General features: G+C 42.8%; 1 protein-coding gene across 3 annotated transcripts in view; it reads right to left on the minus strand.

The window, feature by feature from the left end:
* The window catches only part of CLXN (calaxin), a 246,767-nt gene extending 235,306 nt beyond the window's left edge, over positions 1-11,461 (minus strand). The window contains exon 1 of one of the 3 annotated variants that reach the window (XM_069648446.1): positions 11,244-11,461. In XM_069648446.1, coding sequence (XP_069504547.1) covers positions 11,244-11,322 — 79 coding nt within the window. In that variant the 5' untranslated portion in view covers positions 11,323-11,461. The remainder of the gene's footprint in view (positions 1-11,243) is intronic. The other 2 variants (XM_069648447.1, XM_069648448.1) reach the window with 2 other exon arrangements.
* Between the last annotated feature and the right edge of the window lie 12,950 nt (positions 11,462-24,411).

Raw genomic sequence — 24,411 nt, forward strand, 5'->3', positions numbered from 1 at the left:
TGGATGTCTTATGGGCTTCAACAATCTAAGATATGATAGACTCCACTGTAGGGGAATTGATTGGTATTGAAGAGATGGGAAAAATTGCCCTAGGGTGAACACCATAGTTGCAAAAGAAAGGGGTCATACCTGTAGCTGAGTGCTTAGAGTTGTTGTAGGCAAACTCGGCAGTGGGAAGGAGCTGAACCCAGTTGTCTTGCAGGTGGTTGGTGTAACATCTGAGATATTGTTCGAAGGTGGCGTTAAGTCTCTCTGTCTGCCCATTTGTCTGTTGATGGAAACCAGAGGACAGAGCTTGGTTAATGCCCAACCGTCTGCACAGCGCTTTCCAAAACTTAGAGACGTACTGACTCCCTCTGTCCGAAGTAATCTTATCCGGGAGCCCATGCAGGCGAAAGATGTCTCTGGCATAGACTTCCGCCATTCTAGTAGCAGTGGGTAATCCCTCCAAAGGAGAAAAATGGCCCATCTTTGTAAGGGAATCCACTGTCACCATACAGGTACAAGATTCGGAGAGGGGAAGATCCACAATAAAATCTGTGGATAGATGCCCCCAGGGTCGTTGAGGAATATCTGGCTGAGTGAGTAGGCCAAATGGTTTGCCTGTGGGATTCTTAGACATGGCACATATCGGACACGACAATATGTAGGATCGGACTTCTTCCTTGAGGTTTGGCCAATAAAAAGAACGTCCAATGAGTTTGGTAGTGTTCGCTTGGCCCCTATGGCCTGCGGTCAAGCGGTCGTGGCACCAATTTATGACTTGCTTGCGAAGATGACCCGATGGGATATATAAGCGATTCTTGTAGAACCAGAGACCATCTTTGAGTTGATATTCCTGTGAAGGCGTTTGGTTATGGTTCAAAGGCTCCAATTCCATGGCCTCCTTGACCTCTTGTAAAAAGGTGTTGATTTGAGCTACAATCTGATGTCGTTGAAGCATGGGTTCTGGAGGAAGCGGATCAGATTCCGCAGTAAGCTCTTTGCGAGATAAAGCGTCCGCCAAAACATTCTGTGAACCCGGAAGGTAGGTAATTTTGAAGTTGTATTGTGAAAAAAAATATGCCCATCGGGCCTGACGAGAGTTCGAACATTCCAAAGATTGCAGGACCTTGAGGTTTTTGTGGTCGGTTCGAATGACGAACGGAAGGTTGGCACCGAGTAAGAGAGGACGCCATTCTTCACAGGCCTGTTTCATGGCCAACAGTTCTTTTTCCAAAACCGAATAGTTCCTTTGGCTGGAAGTGAGTATGAGAGAGATAGGCCACAGGATGTTTGACTCCTTCCTTTTCTTGGAGTAGGGCTGCACCAATGGCTGCTGAAGAGGCATCCGTCTCAACAATGAATTGTTTCGACTGATCCGGTTGTAAAAGAATGGGAGCAGAGCAGAAAAGCGTCTTGAGATGCTTAAAGCTGTCTTCAGCTGATGTCGTCCACACAAAGGTCCGGATGATTTCTTGAGGAGAGAAGTTATGGGTAGTATCGTTTCGGAAAACCTGGGAATAAATCTTCTATAGAAATTAGAGAGACCCAGAAACCTCTGAACCTCCTTGATAGAAGGAGGAGAGGGCCAATCTAAGATGGCTGATACCTTGTGGGGGTCCATAGGAATACCGTGTTCTGATATGAATCCCAAATACGGAATGCTAGACACTCCGAAATAGCATTTTTCGGGTTTGGCTAGAAGACGGTTTTCCTTGAGACGGTTCAGTACGCTCTGAACCTGTTCTTCATGTTCGTTCTTGTTGATGGAGTATACCAATATATCATCCAGGTAAATGATTACCGAAACATACAATAGGTCGGAGAACATGCGGTCCATAAATCTTTGAAAGATTGCTGGGGCGTTAACCAATCCGAATGGCATCACTCTATATTCGTACAACCCGAGAGGAGTACGAAAAGTAGTCTTCCGTTCACCCCCTTCAGCTATGCGTAACAAATGGTAAGCATTGCCCAGATCCAACTTGGTGAATACCTGTGCCCCTTGTACTGCCTCTATGATATCCGCTATGAAGGGCATAGGATAGCGATCTCTGATCGTTACCTTGTTGAGACCCCGGTAATCTATACATGGCCGCAAATCTTTTGAGTCTCTTTTAGCTAAAAAAAACAATGGAGCTCCAGCAGGAGATTTTGAGGGTTGAATGAGGCCGTTGTGTAGATTAGCGTCCAGATAGGTGCGTAAAGCACTCCTTTCCGTCTGGGATAATGAGAACATCCGGCCAAACGGAACCAAGGCATTGGGCTCCAGGTCTATTGAGCAGTCCTCCGGCCGATGGGGTGGTAATGCAGCAGGTCTAACCTCTGTGAACACCTCTTGGAAATCATCACAGTAATGTGGCAATGCGTGTATGCTTGAGGTTTCTTGACATAAAGCAGGAGCGGGTTGTAGCTTGGTGAAAGACTGGTGTGGAAGACATTGTTTCTTATGGTACTCTGATTTGAAGCTTAGTTGGTTAGAAACCCAGCCAATGTGAGGATTGTGTCTCCTTAGCCAGGTTATTCCTAAAATGGGCCGCCCTGATGATGTCAAATCTTATTCTTTCGGTATGCTGAAAGATCTTAATTTCCAGGGTCTTGGTAGTCTGCGTGATGAGTCCTGAGGAAAGTGGGGTACCGTCCACTCCTTCCACCTTCTGATCTTCCAAGCGGGGTAGCCTCTTAAGACCCACCTCGTCGGGCCATAGAGTATATACGAAGTTTCCTGCAGCTCCGCAGTCCAGGAGAGCTAAGGTATCCACCAGTTTGTCTCCGACCTGGATGTTGACACTGACCACCATCAGCCTGGAATCTTCTTGGTTTACTTTAGTAGAAACAGATAAAGACACATAGGGACAGTATGCATCTGAAAACCCCCAGACACTCATCCCTTTTAGCTCCGGGGTTGTTTGTTTCCCCGATCGTTGTTGAGGCAGTTCAGGACATTCCTTGAGAAGGTGCTTGTCTGAACCACAATAAGGACATAACCCTCTTTCTCTTCGCCGTCTTCTTTCTTCAGAGGAGAGTGGAGACCGAGTGTTTCCTATCTGCATGGGTTCATCCTGAGAAGCAGACATAGGTGAGAAAGAACTTGGCGGAGGCTCATTGCTTGCTACACTTCCTCGGTAGCGTCTTCTTTAATGACGTTGTTCGTGTAGACGATGTTCTATCTGTAGTGATGCAGATAACAAATCCGAGAATGTTTTAGGACGAGGAAACCGGGCTTATTCGTCCTTTATGTCCTACTTAAGACCTCTACGAAAAATGGCATATTGAGCCTGTTCTGTCCATCCGGCACCTGCAGCCAAGGTCTTAAAGGTGGTGATATACGAAAGAACATCGGAGGACCCTTGTCTGACATCTAGGAGGTCCTCGGTAGCAGTGTACGCCAGTTCTGGTCTCTCAAATGTATCTTTAAGAACGGTCTGAAACCCACCATAGTCCTGCAAAACTGGGTCACCTCCTGTCACTAAAGGAGTAGCCCAGACAAGAGCATTGCCGATCATATTAGAGATGAGAAATCCCACCTTTGCCTGATCAGTAGAAAACATTAGGGGTCTGAATGTAAAGTACACCGTAGCCACCTCCAGGAATTCCTTGACCTTCTTCGGAGAACCATCAAATTTGCCTGACGATAGGGCAATTGGAGGTAGCTCAAGAGGTGCCTGTTCTCGGTTAGAGATCAGTTGTTTTAATACCACATTTTCAGCCTTAACTGTCTGTAGTTCTTGGGAAAGGCTTTGTACTCCTTCCACAATTCTTGCATCTGTTCCTGAACCTGTTCTGAGGTGCCCATCGTAGGTTTTTGGCGTTGCAATCTGTCAATGTCCTCCCTCGAATCACCACTCTCCTCACCTGATTGTTTGGAGTCTGTCTCCTTGATTCCTTGTCGGTGAGCCAGATAGTCCTTCTTCGATTTTGATGCCTGGATCCTGTCACGAGAAGTAACCGTGGTGGATCCCAAACTGGACCACTCCACGACTTCAGTCCCGGAAGCAGGAAATGCATGGGCGGAAAAGCCAAAGGTGGAAAAAACCCCTGTGAATATCCCTCGTTGCTGGCCAACAGGTACAATTGAATCCGAAGTCCAAGGCTGCGCCTAATGTAGAACCCCGTTGAAGTAGAGCCGGAGGCAGGTAGCGGTAAGAGGAAGAGAGCACAACAATGTGCGGAGCCGTGTCTGACACGAAAGTTCCACTACAGAGCGGAAAGAAAATTCCAAGCTGGGGCAAGCCAAGGCGGTGGCAGAAAAGGAACAGAAAAGGGTAAACAAGCTGAGCAGGTACGAGGCAAGAGGAGGAAAGAGCGGAAAACTCACAAAGCAAGCGTGCCAACCTGAAGGGAAAAGAAGGGCAGAAAGAACAGGTAAGGAAAACAATAGAGAAAGGCAGGTTTCCGTGTAAAGCGCAAGAGGAGAAAACTAATGTGTGACCGTAGGATCAGAGCTAAGACGGTTGCAACGCGCAGACCGCAAGGAAAGCTGGGAAGAAATACTTTTCTGGCTGAGGCGAGCAGGAAAACCACTAGAATGTTACAGCAGCAACGTGAGAAGCGTGATGGGACCGATCAATGGCGGCGAAGCCATAACCGTGGTAACCACCACCATCCGAACGGGTTCATGACAGAAATACCCCAGGTGAGACACAGTATTATAGCGAGGAAGAAGGTGAGGAGGACGAGATCTCTGAGGCCTTTGTGGGCTGTACGACATCTGCCTCCCTTCCTTCCATTGAATCATCCCTGCCCAGATCCAATGAACCGTCCGTCTATAACCAATCCCCTGGGATCCCAAACCCTGTTGCACCCAAGAATTATTTCTCCCCTAATCCCGATATTTCTGTTTTCTATCCAAATACTTCCCATCGTTCTTCTCCACGTCCCTCTGATTATTCTTTCCCCAAACAACATGACAAAACACTACCGCTCCCACATTCACCCCTGTTCATTTCATGATAACAATCCCGGTCATTCCCATTTGTTTCCCAAACTGTACCAATCTCACCCTTCTGAGTTTTCCATATAACACCATTTCCCCTTTCGACCCTGTAGGATACTCTAACCCCCCTCTTTTCCAACACAAACACTTTCACCCATCGCGAAAGACGAAGGACAAACACCAGAGCGATGTACCCGACATGTCCCAATGCCAGGGTCAGGCAATTTCAGGCAATTGGCCAGAATCACACACACATGACGGCCCTTTCCGTTCCCCACAGGGAAAAAAGGTGGAGCACGAGAGCACAAAATGAGCAAGGCAAACCGCACTACGAGAGAGCTAACGCAGCACAGCAGTTCAAGAGGAGGAGAAAGACGGCGTGAACAGAGAGGTTGACAAGGAGAGAAGCAATCTTGCCCTTTTCGAACCAGACCTGTGAAGCCTCCACAGAAGGGAATGTAAGACCGCAAACAATAGCCAGCGTGTGTTGCAACAAATGTCAGCAGTATACGAGGTCCTCCTCCGCTGATAATTAACCCAACGGCAGACGCTTGACATTGAGGTACGGGCCTCGACTCCAGAGAAAAGTAATTCATCACAGCTGGTGAGTCAAGGGGAGAACCGATAAGAAACCGAACTGCGTTTGAACAAAAGTAGCGAAATTGGCTAAGTGAAGAAAGTACAAAGAACTGTTATTTCCATACGAGAAGGGAAATCCAGCTACGGGGGAGGCAGGCACCACACAGATGCTTACTTGAGAAACTCTAGACGAATACCCTATGGTTGAAATTACCGTTATCAGAAGACCTTGAGAACGGCGCAAGAGACTGTACGGAGGATTTTGCTATGACCACTACCATAGCAAAATCCTCCGTACAGTCGGAAGTCTTTGAACGTCAAGTGAAGGTGAAGTTAAGGGAAGTGAATCCCGTATTTAGTGAATTGCAAAAGTTGGCAAGAGTGAACCCGATAGAGGGAAGCCAATGAACAGGGGGGCAAAGTCTGAAGTCCCAATATACAGTGTGTTGACAAGAGTGAACAATGCAGAGTGATGCCCACAGTGAACTGTTTAAAAAGACATTAAGATTTATGAGTGGCACAGATGAGATTGTGTCGAAGGTCATGGTGAACCCGACAGAGGGAGGCTGACATTCGAGAGAGGTCTGAGCCCGGAAGAGGGGGATCTAGGGGTGAAAAGGCATCACTCCATGTGCAAGCAGAAAGGAACTTTTGTTAATTAATTTTGGGAACACATCAGCTTCTCAGAGCCAAGAGACTTTTTGTAGAAAAGAGACTTAACCACCGAAGGACCTGATCGTTGAAAGCGGAACTGTTAGCTCATACTGGGAAAAATTGAGCGTGTGCTGTGCTCCGAAGTCCTACATTGTCCCCTGCTCAAAACTTGGAAGGGAGACCACGACTTACTGCATCCTGACTTATTATTTGGGAACACTTTCTTTCCTGTGAACCTTATCCCACACGTATTGTTTGTATTTAGCGTAAGGAATGGCAATAGGTTTTTCTTAGTATAGGCCCTTTTATTTGACATGACGCCACTAGGACTGCATTATTATTATTTGATAGTCGTAGTTTGCTCACATATTAGATTTCGGTTTAGATTAGGTGTTTTTCCAACCCGCATATACAGTTTAATAATAATAAACACCCTTGAACTGTGATCACTTGTGTCTGTCTTTACTGTTGCCACCATGAGTTCCTTACAGTCCTGACACAGTTAATTTGCTTCTGCTTCCTGCTTTCGAAAATCGCTAAAGGAATGCACCTATTGCCGTCAAGCTGCACCATAGGAGTAGCCACTTCGGACAGCCAATCTCCAGCACAATGGCCACCACATTAAAGTGTCTCTGATGGTGGGCAGGTATCCCAATCCATTAAAAATCACATGTTTTGGTATGACAAAAGGTAAAAGGTGTGAATGACACACAAAAGCTGTACAACTGGTGTGACTCTTGCATGGGTCTCTTCCTTCCTTACTATTGACATCCATTTTTTCTAAAAATGTTGTTTTAACAGTGAGATTAAATGATAGGCCCAGGATCACACACCTTGGTTAAGGCATGAACACAGGATGTTAGCCATGTCTGGATTTTGACACTTTTCCGTACCAGGCAAAATATTGTATTTTGGGTTTTACACAGCCATTTTCCTGGCTCGTCCCAGGTTTGGCCCTTGGAGCCAAGCCAGACCCCTTGGCTCGGCCCTTCTCATGAATTCCCTGGCTCTCCCAGCTCTGCTGAATGGAAAACTAGAAGAAGATCTGGAGACCAAACCATCTGCCCCATGGTACACCCCCGAGCTAGCATCCAACAAATGCTCAATAAGAGCCCTAGAGAAACAGTGGCGCAAAAACCATAACTTGGGACACCTCACCAACCTCAAATCTCTGCACACAAACCATAGAATTCGGAATACCGAGGCCAAAGCTGCTTACTACTCCACCACCATTGCGGCAGCCTCTTAGAAGTAGTAAAGCTGTCAGGTCCATCTTCGGGTCAAGAGAAGAAAAAAGGTTTTGTCTCTTGTTACGTACCTCTCTTGTGGTGCGCCTGCAACACATAAACAAACAGAGACTCCCATGTGTGGCAATACGATCGCAGCCAGGTGCCTGGAGAATGGCTTGGCAACGCTGGCGACCTCTCATCACATGACTCGCACAATGCAGCGTGGAACGTCTATGCATTCTCACGCAATATAAGCCCCTCCCCTCTATTGTGCCAGTGCTTCTGAATTTGTTTTGGCGGCATTATTGCTTTGTTCCTAGAATCTTGCTTGGATTCCTTGTTTCCTCAATCTTGTTTCCCGCTTCCTCCTAATCTTGTTTCCCCGATTCATTTGGATATTCTGTTACCAACCTGGACTGCCTTTTGGACCCGCTTTGAATACATTTTGTATCGGCGCTGCCAGCATCCTTTTGACCTCGGCTTCGTTTTGCTTACGGATATTGTTTTTGATCTTGTTACAGTCTTCTAATGATGTGACCTGGACTGCCTTGGACTTTGATTTTTGTCACCCGGAAATACTTGGATTGTGCTTACTCATCATCACTTCGGTATCACGGATCTGGACTAGGAGGTCTCTTGTACATGGACTAGAAACTTCCTGCTTGTACAAGGGAAACTGAGGCATCCTCGTGCCGTCGGCGTAGGTGGAACAGTAAGCGTCCTTGTGCCATCGGGATAGCCTTGTACCTGGTGATTTTTTCATCTGCACTTCACAAGGATTCATCACACCGCGACAGGAGAATGGCATGGTAAGATTCTCCCCTGTATTCTGTCCGATTATCAGTCTTCTTGCACTCATATTGCCGTCATCTTTTTCTGCAGACGAATCACTGACCTGCTTCCGCTTTCACTTTGTATCTTGCTATTCTGTTCTTGTATCAGGTCAGTGTGTTACTTATACCAAGAATACTATTGGCTTGTCAGTATTTTCTATTGATAACCTGCTTTACTTACAGTCAAAACTACGGTGTTCCGAATCCAGTGCTCCTGGTTGGTGGTTCCCGTGTCTCCATCTGCATGCTGTCTTTCCACTAATTTATTGTTCTGCTTGTGTGACACTGTCCAAGCTAGAGCGATACATTTGTAGGAAGAATTCCTCGGCTACACGACGAGACAAATACCCCTAGTGGATACTTGAGGAAGGCTCTGACAAAAGCATTGTAGCAAACCCTCACCCAACCCTGGAGGTACGAACTCAGGAAAAATGCAACAGAATCAACACATTATTTATTGAAAAAATAGATAAAATTCATGGGACCATTAAATCAACCTCTCACAGCATTAGCATCCCCTGCACCCGGCACGTACACTGCCACTCAGGAACAAATTCTCTACTCACTTTCCCCTAGCTATCCTAAAAATGATTGCCTCCCTTCAACCTACTTCTTATTCTGACAATATAATTCCGGCATCCATCATTAAACACTTGACAGGCCTGATGCTCAATGCACTCCTCAGCATCATCAGTGCCTCCCTCGCAGAAGGATCATTCCTGGTCTCATACGACATCTTTTGAAAAAAACAAGATCTACAAAACCTGGCCAACTACAGGCCCACTACAAATCTGTTTATTAGCAAAAGTTGTTGCTTCACAACTACTCGCCAGAATCAAACAACTTCACCTCCTAAATGACTATCAGTTAGGGTTCCACCCAAAGTGTATCATCAAGAAAGCCACCAACCAGGTGGTGGATGATGCTCTCCAAATCATTGATAAGGACGACTTATGCCTCCTTGTCTTTCTTAACCTCTTGTCTGCATTCAACACCATCAGCCACTACATCCTTCTCTCCCTCCTTGCAGACAGGATGGGATTCTCTGGAACTTCTTGCATTCTAACTGACTCCAGTTCCGCAAGGCTCCATCCTCTCACCAATCCTTTTTAACCTTTACATGGAGCCTCTAGGCACTCTCCTCAAAGATCCCAATATAGCCATCCAACAATACGCAGACAATACAGAGTTGTACATGAGAGTAAATGGCGCGCAGTACAACATTTGTCTACGTGATTACCTAGCCATCATCCAGTCCTGGATGTCGACTGCCTACCTCAAACTAAACCCATCCAAGACTGATTTCTTCGTCATCAGTCCGCCCACTAAAAAACAACTTGTCCAGGAAGGATTTGATCCACAACTCTCAGACTCAGCAAAATCCTTAGACTTCACCATTGACAGCAATCTGTTCTTCCAGAAACACATAGCCAAGGAGGCCCAAATAGCTGCCTCAGAATCTCTACCTGTTGAAAAATCAAACCCTTCATCCTGCCACAGGATATCCGGACCGCAGTACAAGCCCTTGTGGTCTTGCACATCGATGGGGGAAAATGCTCTCCTAACAGGGATCCACTAAAAACAGTGCACCATGCGGCAGCATATCTTATTACAGGAGCACAGAAATTTGACCAAATTACACCCATCCTGCGTGAATACATTGGCTTCCACTCCAAGCCAGGATACTGTTCAAGACTGCATGTTACCATCTACAAAGCAGTCACGAGTAGCACACCAGCATACCTGGTGGGTAAGCTCCACATATCTGGTGGCACATGCTCCCCATGCAACAAATTGATCAACCGGCTTCAATCACAACTCATCCACAAAGAGAGGACCCACAAACAATCCTTCTCTTGTCATGCACCCACCATCTGGAACTCGATACCGGTGTCAGCTCAGAATACCACAATTCTCCAATTTCACAAATCTCTCAAAACATGGCTCTTTCAACACCACCTGACCAAGAACTAATTCCAATGGACACACATAACAGCGCACAGACCTGACAGCTACTGATAAAAGATGCCAGGTACCCACCCTCTGTACAGCGCTCTTCTTCTCTCGAGCAGGCTTTAAACAATAAAATAAAAAGGCAACATATTGAGGGCCTCAAAAATATATTTAACCACTGTACCTTCAGCACTTTAATACACACAGTAAAAGAAGTTGTGTTATAAACTGCGTTATGCATCATGTTAAGAACATTAGCCTATGGACATAAACGCAAACTATTTGTGCATGGCAAGCTAAGGGAAGTCATGGATATAGACGAATCTTTCAAAGGGTGCTCTGCTGTGCTGCTCGCTTTATCTTTCACAGATTTGCAAGGGGTCAGGTGCTATGCGAGGCCTTTCAGTTGGAAATGACATACTCACTTTAAAAAACAACTAGCAGTACCACACACACACACACGCTCCCCCTCATCCCATGCCCATCGAATCACACGCTCCTGCAACCAGTGCAACATTCCAGACCCCTCTCATCCACGTCGGTACCGATTCATGTGCTCTCATCAGCTTTTACCCACAGCATTCTCCGTGTATTCGAAGAATCCTTGAACGAAAAACGAACTTTCTGTAATCGAGCTTCTCTAATACTCACAGGCAGCCCGTGTATTCAACACTTCTGTACTAGTAAATACCTGTGCTAACAGTCGCCTTGCACACACAGCAAGCACACACGCCAATGTGGTTCCACATGCTTACTGTGCCCTCCGTATTCACAATAAACTCTCCACTCACGTAGTCCTCCAGTGACTCTACTCATGTACCTTAAAGTAAAAATACCTTTATACCAATAGCCCCTGTTACACAGTGCTTCCACGTTACTGAGGCACTTTCGCACTACGATCCACATTCATGTCGCAACTGAATTCCCAGACCCCTCACCCTCTCCTACGATACATCTTTTACTCATGGTCCTCATATACTCACAATTCCTCCACACGCAGCGTTCCCTTTACCCAACTGCCTCTTTAATGAATGTCCCCTGAACCCACAGCACCCCATGCAGAGAAAGCCTACTCACAGTGCTTTACTACTTTAGACAGTGCTTCTGCCTGCTTCTGCAGGTTCTTTTTGTTCATGCTGGACACGTGCTGAGACATTCGTAAGGTTGCGCGCGATTCCCGGCGATGAAGAAAACTGCAATGAAGCCAAGACGGGCTCTAATGCCTCTCTAGACACAGCTGATAGTCGCAGTGATAGACAGTAAATTGGTCAACACACGGCCACGGAAGCAACAAAGCGTAACCTAGGCAACTAGCCCTGGCGTCCAATCAGGGAGAGAGAGTGTGATCTGCCCTCTATAGACACAAAAGAAGGACTAGATGAAATGCTGCTGGTACGACTAATGTGAAAGCCATCTTGGAGGAAACTACTATTTTTGGAGTATGACCTACGGCCACAGTGTGGGAGACGGAGGTTGGGTGAAGGTAATAGGGGGCGCTGCTTCGGCTGTGCAGAGTTTGGGGGTGATTTCGAATATATAATAAGTGATCACAATCTTTTAAGTGAACCATCGTGTCTTTTCAACATCTTTTTGGGAATTGAGCTTTTGAGGTCCTATCGAAGCAACTTTGTCGCCTAACACACCAAAACGGTTGCATTTAAAGATCATAGGTGGATAAGGAGCCCCTTCACCACTCTCTATAGGCGTCCCTGAGGAGGGCAAGCGGGAGGAGGGGCTAAAGTGGGGCAATTTGAATTACACTCCTTAATTGCTGCTTTGCCCCTCCCTAATTGGAGCTGTGCCCCCTAACCCCACAGTGGCATCGCCAGGAATCAAATTTAGGAGGAGCACAGAGGGGCACAGACAAAAGTGGTGGGGCCGCCTATGAAAGGTAATGTGTGACATCACAAGCACTCTTGCAGAGAGGCTTTTGTGCACACCAACTACCCACACCCCACTGCACCTCCCATCAGAATGCAGGAGCAAAACCATTCAGTGACCAATCAGTTTTGTGTGCTACATTCTGATGGGAGGGGGCTGCAAGCTGCTCTGCACACTAGGAGGTCGCTGTGCAGAAACACCTGAGAAGTGGCTCATGTTCATACCGATGCCAGAATGCATACCAAGATCACTGCTAGCTTTGTGACAAAAGGAAAGTATTTACTGTGTTATATGCAGACATGTGCCTTAGTGAGTGGTACAAATAACACCACGAACAGAGAACACGGTCACTGCTCGCCTTAGGTGGGGGGGCACAAAGGGGGGCCCAGGATTTCAGATGGGGGGCACGGCCCTTCCAGACCCCCCCTAGGGACACCATTGCAACCCCATGAAGGCCATGTCAATTTTACAGAGTGAGCTCATTTGGAAGGTCACTTGTGCATTGCCCATGTTCCCATTGCTCGCACTCCCAAAAATATGCATAATTTGCATAGCTCCACTCATCTCACTAAAAGGACAAACTGTGATAAAACAACCCCAGTTCTCTTTTATTTACCTTTTTGTAAAAGTGTTCACTAGTGTAGATAAGCGTATTCCTCATTGATTTGTGATTCTATGCCAAGACTGGAGGCTCGAATTATGCTTCCTCTTAAACTTTACTTCTCGAGCAGCATTTTCAAAACCAATATTAAACAATAAGAAAGGCAAACACCTCAAGTCCCACTTTAGAATGAGTCTTTGGTAGTCAATTGTATTATTGGACCATGAAAAAAAACACGTGATCATCCTGACCAATCCATAACTGTATAGTCCCATATACACAGGAAACAGGAAAAAATGGAGAAAAGGTGGGCACCACTATTGATTCCATTGGTCTTGAAGAAAGACTAATTCCTCTTATTTTATGGTAGGTACTCAATTGTATTTGGAGCTTACCGGGTTGAAAAAAAGCCCAATGACACTCGGGCTCTATAACAAGTACAACGGTAAGAAAAACAGAGTGGAAACCACCCTGTAAAGCCCAGTGCTCCTTATTGCTTCCTACCTGGAAGCTAAATTCATTCCTTTGGACTTTAGAAGTTTATGTTAATGTTATAAACGTGTAGGTTTGGCTCATTACTGTGATCAATTGTAGTCATTTAAAATAACAAGTTCATAAAAATGAGATTTCAGCCATTCGCTTTAGAATCTTTACTCGTATGCTTGTGTTTGAGTCACACAATTTTTAGGCGAATTCACAATTCCTCTACTTAAAGTAACAGCTATTTTTTTATTTTTTTTATTTGAAAAATCTACAGTTTTAACATATGTAAAAACTCTTGTTTCAATTCTGCTGACATTGCACCAAACTCCTCCAAAACCAATAGCTCTTCACATCAAGGAAAGGAAGAAGGCAGATGATCAGAAACAAAGATAACAATGCATCAGCCAGTTTGTACACAGCATGCAAGAAATCAATTCATTCTCTGTTAATTTTCACCAGAACACAGAATTGAGTCTTGAAATCACGGCTCAAAACGGGCATTTCAGAAGTGCATCTAGATAGTTTACAATTGCACCAACATGTTTTGCATTTGCACCAGATGAAATCTCAAGCCACCAAGTGAACATATCATCTAAGGGAGCAAATTGACCCAGGTGTATAGATCGCAAGGCACTAGTTTTCTCGCACTCAATGATTAGGTGTTTCAGCGATTCAACTGCCAATGAACAGAAGCGACATAGACTGTCTTTTACCAGTTTGTCTTTTCATTGCCAAAGTATTTCCTTAGATTTCAAGATATTCAATCGAAACCTGAGGAATTGCTCGCAATAGTAGCGAGAAGGAGAATGCATTAACTAATGCAACTGAAGATTTAGCTTTTTTTTTACCAATGTCTAGCCAGTATGTTGAAGATAGCTTTTCTCGTTTATCTATGTTGATGATCCAAGCCCAAGACTCGAATTTCTTTTTTGCAACTTGTGGTCTAGTCAAAAGATCAAACTCAGAGATTCCTGTGGCATCAACCCAGGCTTGTACTCTCAGACGCCACATATCTAATAAGGTAGCATTGGTATCAACATAGAATTTGTTGAATATTTGATAGGCGGGCATTGGATTCTCAACAGACATTTTTCGCAATAATGTGATTGATTTCCAAATCACATGGCTATGCAGTGAGTTCAATGACAGTTCATCACATAAAGATATAATTTAGACGCATTATGGTAGATGGAGAACATAGCGCCAAAAACGCCCCTCTAGAGAATTCCAAATGTGCTCGCTGATGTTCCAGCTGACCTCAGCACCAAAAGTTAGTATAGGTACTACCTTTTGTAAGTAGAACGTTAAGACCGGGGATAATGAAAATTTGCCATAACTTGTGTTTATTTTTGCCGCTTGAAAGGCAAGACTCATGGTTTTTAATTTCAGGTCTTTCACCCATTGATGTTCATAAATGGAATTGTTAAACTGCACACCCAAGTATCTTATTGAGTCTACAGTGTCAAGAAACTGGCTGTCTACAGTCCACCAAAACGCCTTTGCCTTTTTACTTGAAGCAGTGCCGATTGCCACAATTTTTGTTTTTTCAGTGTTACTTGTGAGCTCATTGATTGTTAGGTACTCATATAAAGAGTTGAGCAACCTTTGGAGACCAATTTGAGTTCTATCAATTAGCACCAGATCATCTGCGTAGGCAATGCAACTTACTGGAACCCGGTTAACCTTTGGGGAAAAACAGTGGACATCACCTAGATGATCCGGTAAATCAGCCAAAAATAGTTTGAACAGATCCGCGGCAAGGAGGCACCACTGCTTTACACCCCTTGCCGTTGGAATGGGATCGGACAGGTCTCCATTTCTATTTAGGCGTACCCGGATTGAGGTGTTCGAGTGAAGAGCCATAATTGGATCAAGAATATTTGATGGACACTTCCACTTTCTTAATTTATTACAGAGGAGGCCTCTGTTTATACAGTCGAAGGCCTGCTTCATATCAATAAATGCTAGGTAGATGTTATACCTAGCTTTCTGAGCTTCAAATTTCAGGATTGTGAGAATCAAAAGGTTGACATCGACACCCACACCTTTTGTGAAGCCAGTTTGCCGTACGTCGGGAATACCAGATGATTGCGCCCATTGAACAAGTTTCAAGCGCAGCTGAGAACCAAAGATCTTCCCGATTGTATCTAGGAGAGCAATCGGTCGGTAATTGTCCGAGCAATCCCAGCTACCTTTCTTATGGATGGGGACTATAATGGCTGTTAGCCATGACACCGGAAGACATTTTGCAGAGCAATACAGGCAAATAAACGCTCAACAAAGGTGGCCCAGACAGTTAGATTCTCTTTGAGCATCACATTGCTGATCATGTCAGGGCCAGCAGCGCATGAATTCTTTAGGCTCTTGATTGACAGTTCAATTTCATCGAGCGAGGTGGCAACAGCCCAAGGACCCCGACTTGCAGCTGAATAACCCACAACATGGTTAGATGAACTGGCAAAAACATCAGAGAAATGTCTGGACCATCTATCGCCCGAGAGATGGTATTTTGAGGTGTAGTTGAACGGTCCATTGTACCCATGTTTAATATCTGCCAAATTTCTCGAGTGTTCTTGGTGATTAAAAGCTTCATCATCAGCTCGGCACGATCTTGTTCGATAATAACTTTATGTGAGATTAACCAATTCCTGTAGTTGGCTCTTCTCGTTCTCACTGCATCTGGTACCAGACTCTTTGGTAAACATTTTTTTATTGTGCGTAGGTCTTGACGTAGGGATTTCTTTTCCTCATGGATGACTAGGCTAAACGCATGATTATGATGAGTGTGCGTTAGAGCCTGAACCTTGGTGATGATTTGATGGTTAATTAGTAGTGAGGGGTAATCAACACCATTCAATAGGCCAACAAATCTGTCAGTCATACAACGGATCTGCCGGGCATTTATGCGAAGACGATTGCCCGCAGTATTGGTTTCAATTGGAAAATTGTATACTTGACCAGAGGTAGAAGTGTCTAACAGACAGCTGTTGGGTATTTTGTGGATATTTGGGGCTTTGCGGTATTTTCTTACCGCCAAAATACCTTTAGCAATAATCATTCTCTGTACTCTGTATTCATATTGGGTCACACATGACAATAATACATTGCATTATTTCAGAATTCAGACCTATTTAGATGGTATGCGCGGTAGTTTGCGTGATTGGTTGGTATAGTGGTTGGTTTATTTGTGGCCCCAATATCCAACATCCCTTGTTTTTTCATCTAGATTGTTCTTGATCACTAGAGAGACCTCAGGCCTACATTTTAGGGATACCACATTTTCAGTGTTAGTGTTGTGTGCCACCATGGGCTATTGTGGTATTTTTGTGGTAATTTCCACTACCTTATATACGGTAGGGAACTATGTCCAGAGAGTCTCTCTTCTCTTTGACTCATGTACCTCCAACAGGCTATGCTACAAACAGTCACTCACAACTGTCCATACTGAATAGAATCATGCACACCTCTGCCTTAAAATGACAATTACACTGTTTAAAAATCTCCCCACGTTTAAACCTTTCCCCATGCAAAATGAAAGAGAGAAATAATACACACTAGCTATCTGTTTTCAAATGTTTTTGTATTATAGAAATTTCTTTTAAACACAGTTTAACTTTTTTTACAGAAATAAATGAAATGGTACAACATTATTTGTGATAAAATGAACAGAGAGCTGCGAGAATATATTCAATTGGTAACATTAAATATGCTGATAAGAGACTGAGACTCCCTTTAATACACTGACTGAACAGTTTCGCACACTTTCGCACAGCTCCCACTCGCTTCTATAATTACCTTATCTGTTCAGCATGAGTTTTCTTCGGCTATCTCTTTCTGAATTTGGCTCCCTTGAAAATCAACCCCAGTGAGAACAAGCGTCTGCCGTTCTCAAACCGGGGTTATTGCCTGGAACTCTCAGCTTTTGCAGCAGGAATGCCCCAGCCAGGAAACAGGTCCTTCTCCCAGCTCTGCAAGATCTCGATTGTTCTCCCCCTCCCCTCAAGCTTCTCCAGCAAAGTTCTAATCACAGCCTCTAGCATGATACTTGCTATGACGCTGCTCCAATCAGAATCAATCATGTCATCTCCTCCCTCACTACACAATGGCTCGCTTCTACAGTGGCAATTGTAACAAACTGATTTCCTGTTCCTTCGAGCTCTTTGCTTCCTGTAGTTATGTGGACAGAGCAGCAGAGAAAAAAAATGAATGTGCGTTTAAAAGTTCACTTTCAGAGTAGGCCTAATTCTGCAGTGGAGACACATTTTTATTAGTGGGTTATGTTAAATGAAGTTTTATTAGTCAGGTTAGTTATTAATAAGGTTAGTTATTAATTTTCAAATGTGTCTCTTGCAACATAGGCATTTCAGGTGAAAAATAGTGTGCATTTTGAATGTGCACATGTGTGCTTTTAACTGTAAAAATAGATTTGCATCTTATATGTAAAAATCGTTTTTGACTGAATAGCCTGTCTTTACCTATATGTCCAGGTTACTCTGGCAACACATATAGCAATGCACCACACCCATGTGGTGGTGCTGCATCAAAAAAAAAATGCTACCTGTGCAGTAGTGCTGTACTCTGTGCTGTAACACGCCAAATATCCTTACATACCCTCCTTTTGTTTTTAGAACTTGGCTACGATCCAAGCCAATTCCTAAAAACAACTTGTTCTTTTTTTTTCTTTTAAAATGCATGTGTATTGGGATATCTTTCTCTTCCTGACGTAGCTACTAAAATCAGTAACCTTTTCATTTTTACTGATAGCACAATCAACCATCCACCCATGATTAGCACCAGGACAGCCAAACCCACTATTGAGCGTTCCCCCCAGGTTCCCCAATTAATCTTTCCACTTCTATTATCCCCAGATTACTAATTGTAATATTGTTTTTTCTCAAATTCATTTTTATAACATGTCTTTCTTTGTGATTCAATAAATATTCCATATCCGGATCTATTGGAAAAGTATCCCTTTGAAAAAAATCGATATTTTCCACTTGGCTTTCCCAAACATCATTTGTTACATGAAACAATGTTAACCCCCCAATTGACACAATTGTATCCTTTGGAACCTGTAAATAAAAAACATTATATTTCACCTGTTTAACCACGTATGTTCCATGGTTTAAATGTACTACCGTCATGTTCTTTAAACAGGTGCTGACCAACCATTTACCTCTGACCATTTTAGCCTGTGCCAGTTCTTCACTCCCCATATTGCTAATAATCACTTCACATCCTTCTGATATACTTGGGTCAGATTTCAAACCACAAATAGCATCTGTGGCATCAGGAACAAACAGTTTACCTGGACACATATAATTTTGTTCTTTAAATTTGACACATGTTTCCAGGTTTGGTATTAAATAAACTTCAGGTTCCCATGACTGAAATGCCACCACTTCTGGAGTCTTAATCTTAATAAATTTGTCCTCTTGCCAAAATCCCACATTGTGTACCCACTTCGTTTGATAAATAAGTTCAGGAGCTACATATGGGATGCATAGCAAAAATCCGATCTCTAGTCTTTCCAAGTCCACGTATAACGGCATTGCATTACCCATTTCAAATGCAATTTTTACCTGTATTATATCAATTTCCCTCCTGGTCAATCTTTCTATCATTTGACGAATAATATCCTGCGAAACAAAATACAAGGGGATATGTCCTTGAATCAATTGTGAAACTGCAGTTTGAACTTCTCTCATATAATTCGTTAATAGTCTATCAACAGGACTCATTATGTTCAATATTTCATTTAAAGTTCTGTCATGCTTAAGTATTATTTTAGTCGCCCGTTGCATCACATCTGCTTGTTCATTTAGAATGATTGCAGTTTCATTTATGAATCTTACTTGTTCATCCAGTCTCCCTCTAATCCCATCTAATGTTTTTTGTATTATTTCTAGGTCAATACTCAGTTTTTGCGCTTTAGTACTCAGTGTTCCTACCGAAATAGAATTGGCTGTTGATATTGTGGTACCTATTATGGCTCCAACTATAGACATTACCAATGATATCGCGAGCATCACCGCACCTCTCTTTCCTCTCCTCTTCTTAATGTCTGCTGAATTCACAAATGTTTTCTCCAACTGCATTAATATATCTCTTATTGACTGCTTAGTGTCCTCTTTTCTTATTTCCAGCCACTCTTTAGTCTGTTCAATCTTAATTCCGGTATTGTTCAAATGTTTTTCAATCAAAATCTCAGGATTCAATGGTATGTAGATATTTGGGAAAATCATCCTTCTATCACTCATGATGAATCCTGGTGCCTCTTCCACCGCGATACCAGATGCTGGTCCAGGTTCAATGACAACCTGTGCTTCTAAATTCTTGAAGATCCCTCCAAATATCATCATCATTAACCATATCATCGGTATCATCTTCAATGCTGATCGCTTTGCAGCCTTTGTCTTCACCCCTCTTTGGGGCTTTCCCGGAATCCGTCCACATGGGCTCCAGGACTCCATTGTCTCCCGTGACCTCCGGTATAAATAGTTAATGTTCTAAACCAAAATAGAAAAGAAACAGATTAAGTATATTGCACAATACTAACTTCACCCTTTTTCCAAAAATAAAACATGCTTGGTAAAAACATTTCGTTTTTTTTTTCTTTTTTTTTTCCCTGAAATTAAACACAAGTTAAAAAGAAAACAAGCATATATAAAACAGCATTCAATATTTAATACATTTTCTCTCTGCACACCAACCATGAGCTTCCATTATATATATTTATTTATTTATTTATTCACTTATTCTATATTATATATTTTTACATATATTACAGTGTTTGTGTGCCATTATAACAATCAACTTTTTAACTTCTCTGTCACTGCCTCCTGATTGTATCCATTTATTTTCTCTTTTTGTGTTCAAGGGACTTTATGTTGTATTGTGTGCATCAGTGGGTAGTAGCCCCAGGGCTTTCTGTTTCTACATGCTCAAGCCGCCTGATCTCGTGTCTGGGATGGCATGGTTTGATCTGATTTACATGGACAAACTGCTCTATCGCTGTTTCACCTTCATTTTTCAAAATTTTATAAACCACAGGAGAGACCTTATCTATAATTCGAAATGGCCCCTGCCAGGCTACTAGAAATTTAGAATTTTTCTGTTTACTTTTTCCAAAATGAAACTTGTACACCTGATCCCCAACACTGTATTCTCTCACTGATGTTCTTTTATCATAGTATGTTTTAGCACTGTCAGCAGCCCTTTCCAGATTTCTCTGCACAAAAGCAAATGCATGTTGCAAATGCTTCCTCAGTTCATCAATGTACTCATGAACTGTGGATGCACTCACAAGTGTCTGCTCATGTGTTCTGTATAGTATGTGTTGTGGTAACACCATTTTCCTACCTGTCAAGACCTCATGGGGGCTAACACCTGTTGCTTTGGCAGGAGTTGATCTGATTGCCATCAAAACCAACGGTAAACGTAAATCCCAGCTGGAACCTGCTTCTGCCACGAATTTCTTTAAAATATCCACAACAGACCTATTGCTTCGTTCAACTCCACCTGAAGAGGCCGCCCGATATGCAATATGTAGTTTTCTTTTCACACCCAGTATTTGCCATACCTTACTCATTAGAATACTTGTGAAATGACTTCCTCTGTCTGACTCAATTCTTTGTGGCAACCCAAACCTTGAGAACACATGGTTCACCAGCAATGTGGCTGCTGTTTACGCACTACAATCTGGTGCAGGAATGCATTCAATCCACTTTGACATCAAACATACCACACTTAAAATATAACGGTTTCCTCTGCTCGACCTTTTTAAAGGCCCTACATAGTCTATTTGCAAATCTGACCATGGAAGAGTTAGGCCTCTTTTCATTAATGGGGCTTTATGCATTGGTGAAGCAGGTTTAAATTGGGCGCATACTAGACATCCTCTAGTATATAATTCCACATCTTGGGACATATGTGGCCAGTAAGCATAATCTTTTAGTATTTCTAATGTTTTTTGTGAATCTCTATGGCCTGCAGTTATGGCATCATGTGCATGGTGTAGCATTAGCCCTCTGAATGAAAGGGGTACCACCCACTGTATTTGTCCTGTTATGGACTCTCTAATCATGAGTCCATCCTGTAATCTAATTCGTGTTTTGTTCTTTAATAGCACCCTCAACTCTTCTTTTCCCATACAATCATTTTCTGTTAAAAGATTTTGTTCAGGATCTATCAAATGATTATAATAAATTCCCAAAATTCGATCATTCTTTTGTGCCTCAATCAAATCTTGGTCTGGCGTGTCATGACTCCACTGTACCACTGGTTGATCTACCTCCTTTGGTGCTTTAGAACGTGTTACTGCATCAATTTGTATTTCACCCATTAAATAATCAATAGGTAGCAATTCTCCCATCACAGCCCCAATCTTAGCCAGGTGGTCTGCCTTATCATTTCCCTCCTTATCCTCTCCTGGTGTTTTTAAATGCCCACAAATCTTTCTCCAGTATATTGTTAAATTATTCTCTGACACCAATTTGCCTATGGCTTGTATCATTTTTCCATGTTTAAGTGGCTTTTTGTTGTATGTAACCATGCCTCTTGCTTTCCAACCAGGCAAATACTCCACAAAGCTATTCCGTGCATAGTCAGAATCAGTCACCAGGACAATTTCACTGAACTTTTTATCAACTGCAGTAGTAATTACTTTATAAATGGCTGCCAATTCCGCCACCTGACTGCTCCTATCTCCAATCCTCATCCATATACTGGGGACGCCTTCACATTTCAACCAGACATTTCCTATTCCTGCCACTAATTGTTTATTACTGTCATTTTCAATGTGAAAAGCACAACCATCCACATATACAGTTGGCAAATCCTTGCATGTTTTTTCATCAAAAGTTTTATGTGGTGATTGTTCAAATTCCTGCAAACTAGCTTCCACTTCCATTTCATTTGGTATTTGTTCAGCTGCGCAGTCATGTAAGTCAGCTAACCCTTGAGCAATTGGGTTCTTTTTATTTTGTCCATATCTCACTTCTACAGGAAAACCTTGTAATGTCAGTGTCCATGAAGTGATTCTGGACTGCGCTAGATTACCTGATCTAATTCTTTTACTCTCTAAAAATTGCAAAGGTTGATGATTTGTTTCAATAATCACCTTTTCTCCTTGAGCAATGGGGCGGAAATGTTGTAGCGCCCACACAGTGGTTAATAGGGCCTTTTCACATTCATTAAATTTCATTTCAACTTGGGAAAATGCCTTACTTGCATAGGCAATGGTTTTGTGATTCAAATCGTGTTTTTGTGATAACACTGCTGACATACAATGTTCAGAAAAACCTATTTCTATAAAGAAATCCCTGTCCTTTATGGGATATGCTAAACATGGTGCCTTTACAAGACATTCCTTTAATTTAGACACTGCATCAGACTGCTCTTTTTCCCATTTCCAGGGAGTATTCAGTTTAAGCAGTTTAGTCAATGGTTGAGTGATTTCTGCATAATTTTCAATGAACTTTCTGTTATAGCCTGTCATCCCTAATAAACTTTTTACTCCTTTCACATTTTTAGGATCTTTTAATCTTTGCATGGCCTCTATTTTCTTCTTTTGTGGATTTAGCCCATGTTCAGTCACTTCATGCCCTAGAAAGTTCACATTTTTCTTGCACCATTGTGCTTTTTGTAAAGATACTTTGGCGCCTGCTTTCTGCAATTGGCCTAGCACATGTCTTATTTCATCAAAATGGCTTTTCAGGCCCTCACTTTTTATCAGGACATCGTCCACGTAAACTATTGTTCCTCTTTCCGCTGCATCCGGCATGGCCTTTCTCAAAAATATGCCAAATTCACTCCCACTATTGATGTACCCGAACGGAGCTCTAAGCCAGGCATATTGAGTCCTGTCAAATGTAAAGGAAAATAAATTCTGTATCTCCTCTGCCAATGGCACGCACCAATATCCAGAGGTGAGATCTAATGTGGTAAATACTTTTGAACCATGTACCTGAGCTAGGCCCTGATCAATGAATGACAGTGGCCATCTAGATACTGGTACTCTTTTATTTAACTCTCTCAAGTCTGCACATAGCCGCCATTGACCATTTGGCTTTAACACACCTAAAATAGGTGTATTGGTTGTGCTATGAATGGGCCTGATGATTCCCCGCGATTCCAAATTTTTATTAATCTCTGCCAATGATTCTAAACATGCCAGCGGTAGTCTATACTGGCGTACAAACACTGGACTTCTGCTACACCCTTCTGGTAGTGTGGCCACATGTAAATCAGTTAAACCACAATCATAAGCATCTTTTGCAAATACATCCTTAAACTCCATAAATATCTCCCTCAGATTGTCCCTATCCTCTTTGCTGTCACACGCATCTGCTATGGAGATCTGCTCTTCTACCATTTTGGAAAATTCTGGAAAATCTTCTGGTAAGGGAATCCCGGCGCTTTCCTCTAACTGTGTGGCTGTGTCTTTTTGTAAAGCTGCCACTTTTAAATATTTTGGCATATCAGCTTCCACTTCAACGGGCTGATTTTCTGTTTCATTTTCATTTAAATTAAATATTATGCAATCCTCTTGATGGCAGCACACTGTCTCATTTGAATCATAAGGATACACAATGAATTTTAAATATTCCTTTGGGCTGAGAGTCCAGGTGTTCTGGCAACTCACCCTTGGCATCTACATACTTTTCAGGGATATTTCCAATCACCATGTTATTTAAATCTACCGTATAATGTGATTTTTGTATGGCCATTCCTAATGGGGAGTTTTCCTCTAAATGAATATCCTGACAACCTTTATTATTTACCATAATTTTTACAGATCCTTCACCAATATCTACCAATGGAATGTATTCATAATCCAGGCCTTGCTGTTTTATGGATTCATTCAGGCATACAAATGCATCAGAGTCTTTCATCTGCTGTCCATTTTTGCATTTCAGTGTTATTGCAAACTATTTTGTAAATGCAGGAATAATAGTATCTTTCCTCATTTGTAATTCGATTGCATAAGGAACCAGTTGTGCACAATAATAAGCCCTTCTTTTGTCTTCAAATTCAGGTGCCGGACCACCTAGCCGTGAGCATATTTTTTGATTAAGGAAATCTAACACCATACACATTCTGTGCATGATGTCATTGCCCATGTAAAATTCATTTTGTGCTCCACTCACTATCCATACATTATGTAAATTGTTTTCTGCCCAATGCTAATTTTAAGCATGCATCTGCCTGCAATTCGGTTTTCAAAGTCTGGACTGTCCAACCCAGAAACATATTGGTTTTTAGTCCTAAGTTTCGTGA

Source organism: Ambystoma mexicanum, chromosome 2q (assembly GCF_040938575.1).
Source record: "Ambystoma mexicanum isolate Mex_15411 chromosome 2q, UKY_AmexF1_1, whole genome shotgun sequence".
Classification (NCBI taxonomy): Eukaryota; Metazoa; Chordata; class Amphibia; order Caudata; family Ambystomatidae; genus Ambystoma; species Ambystoma mexicanum.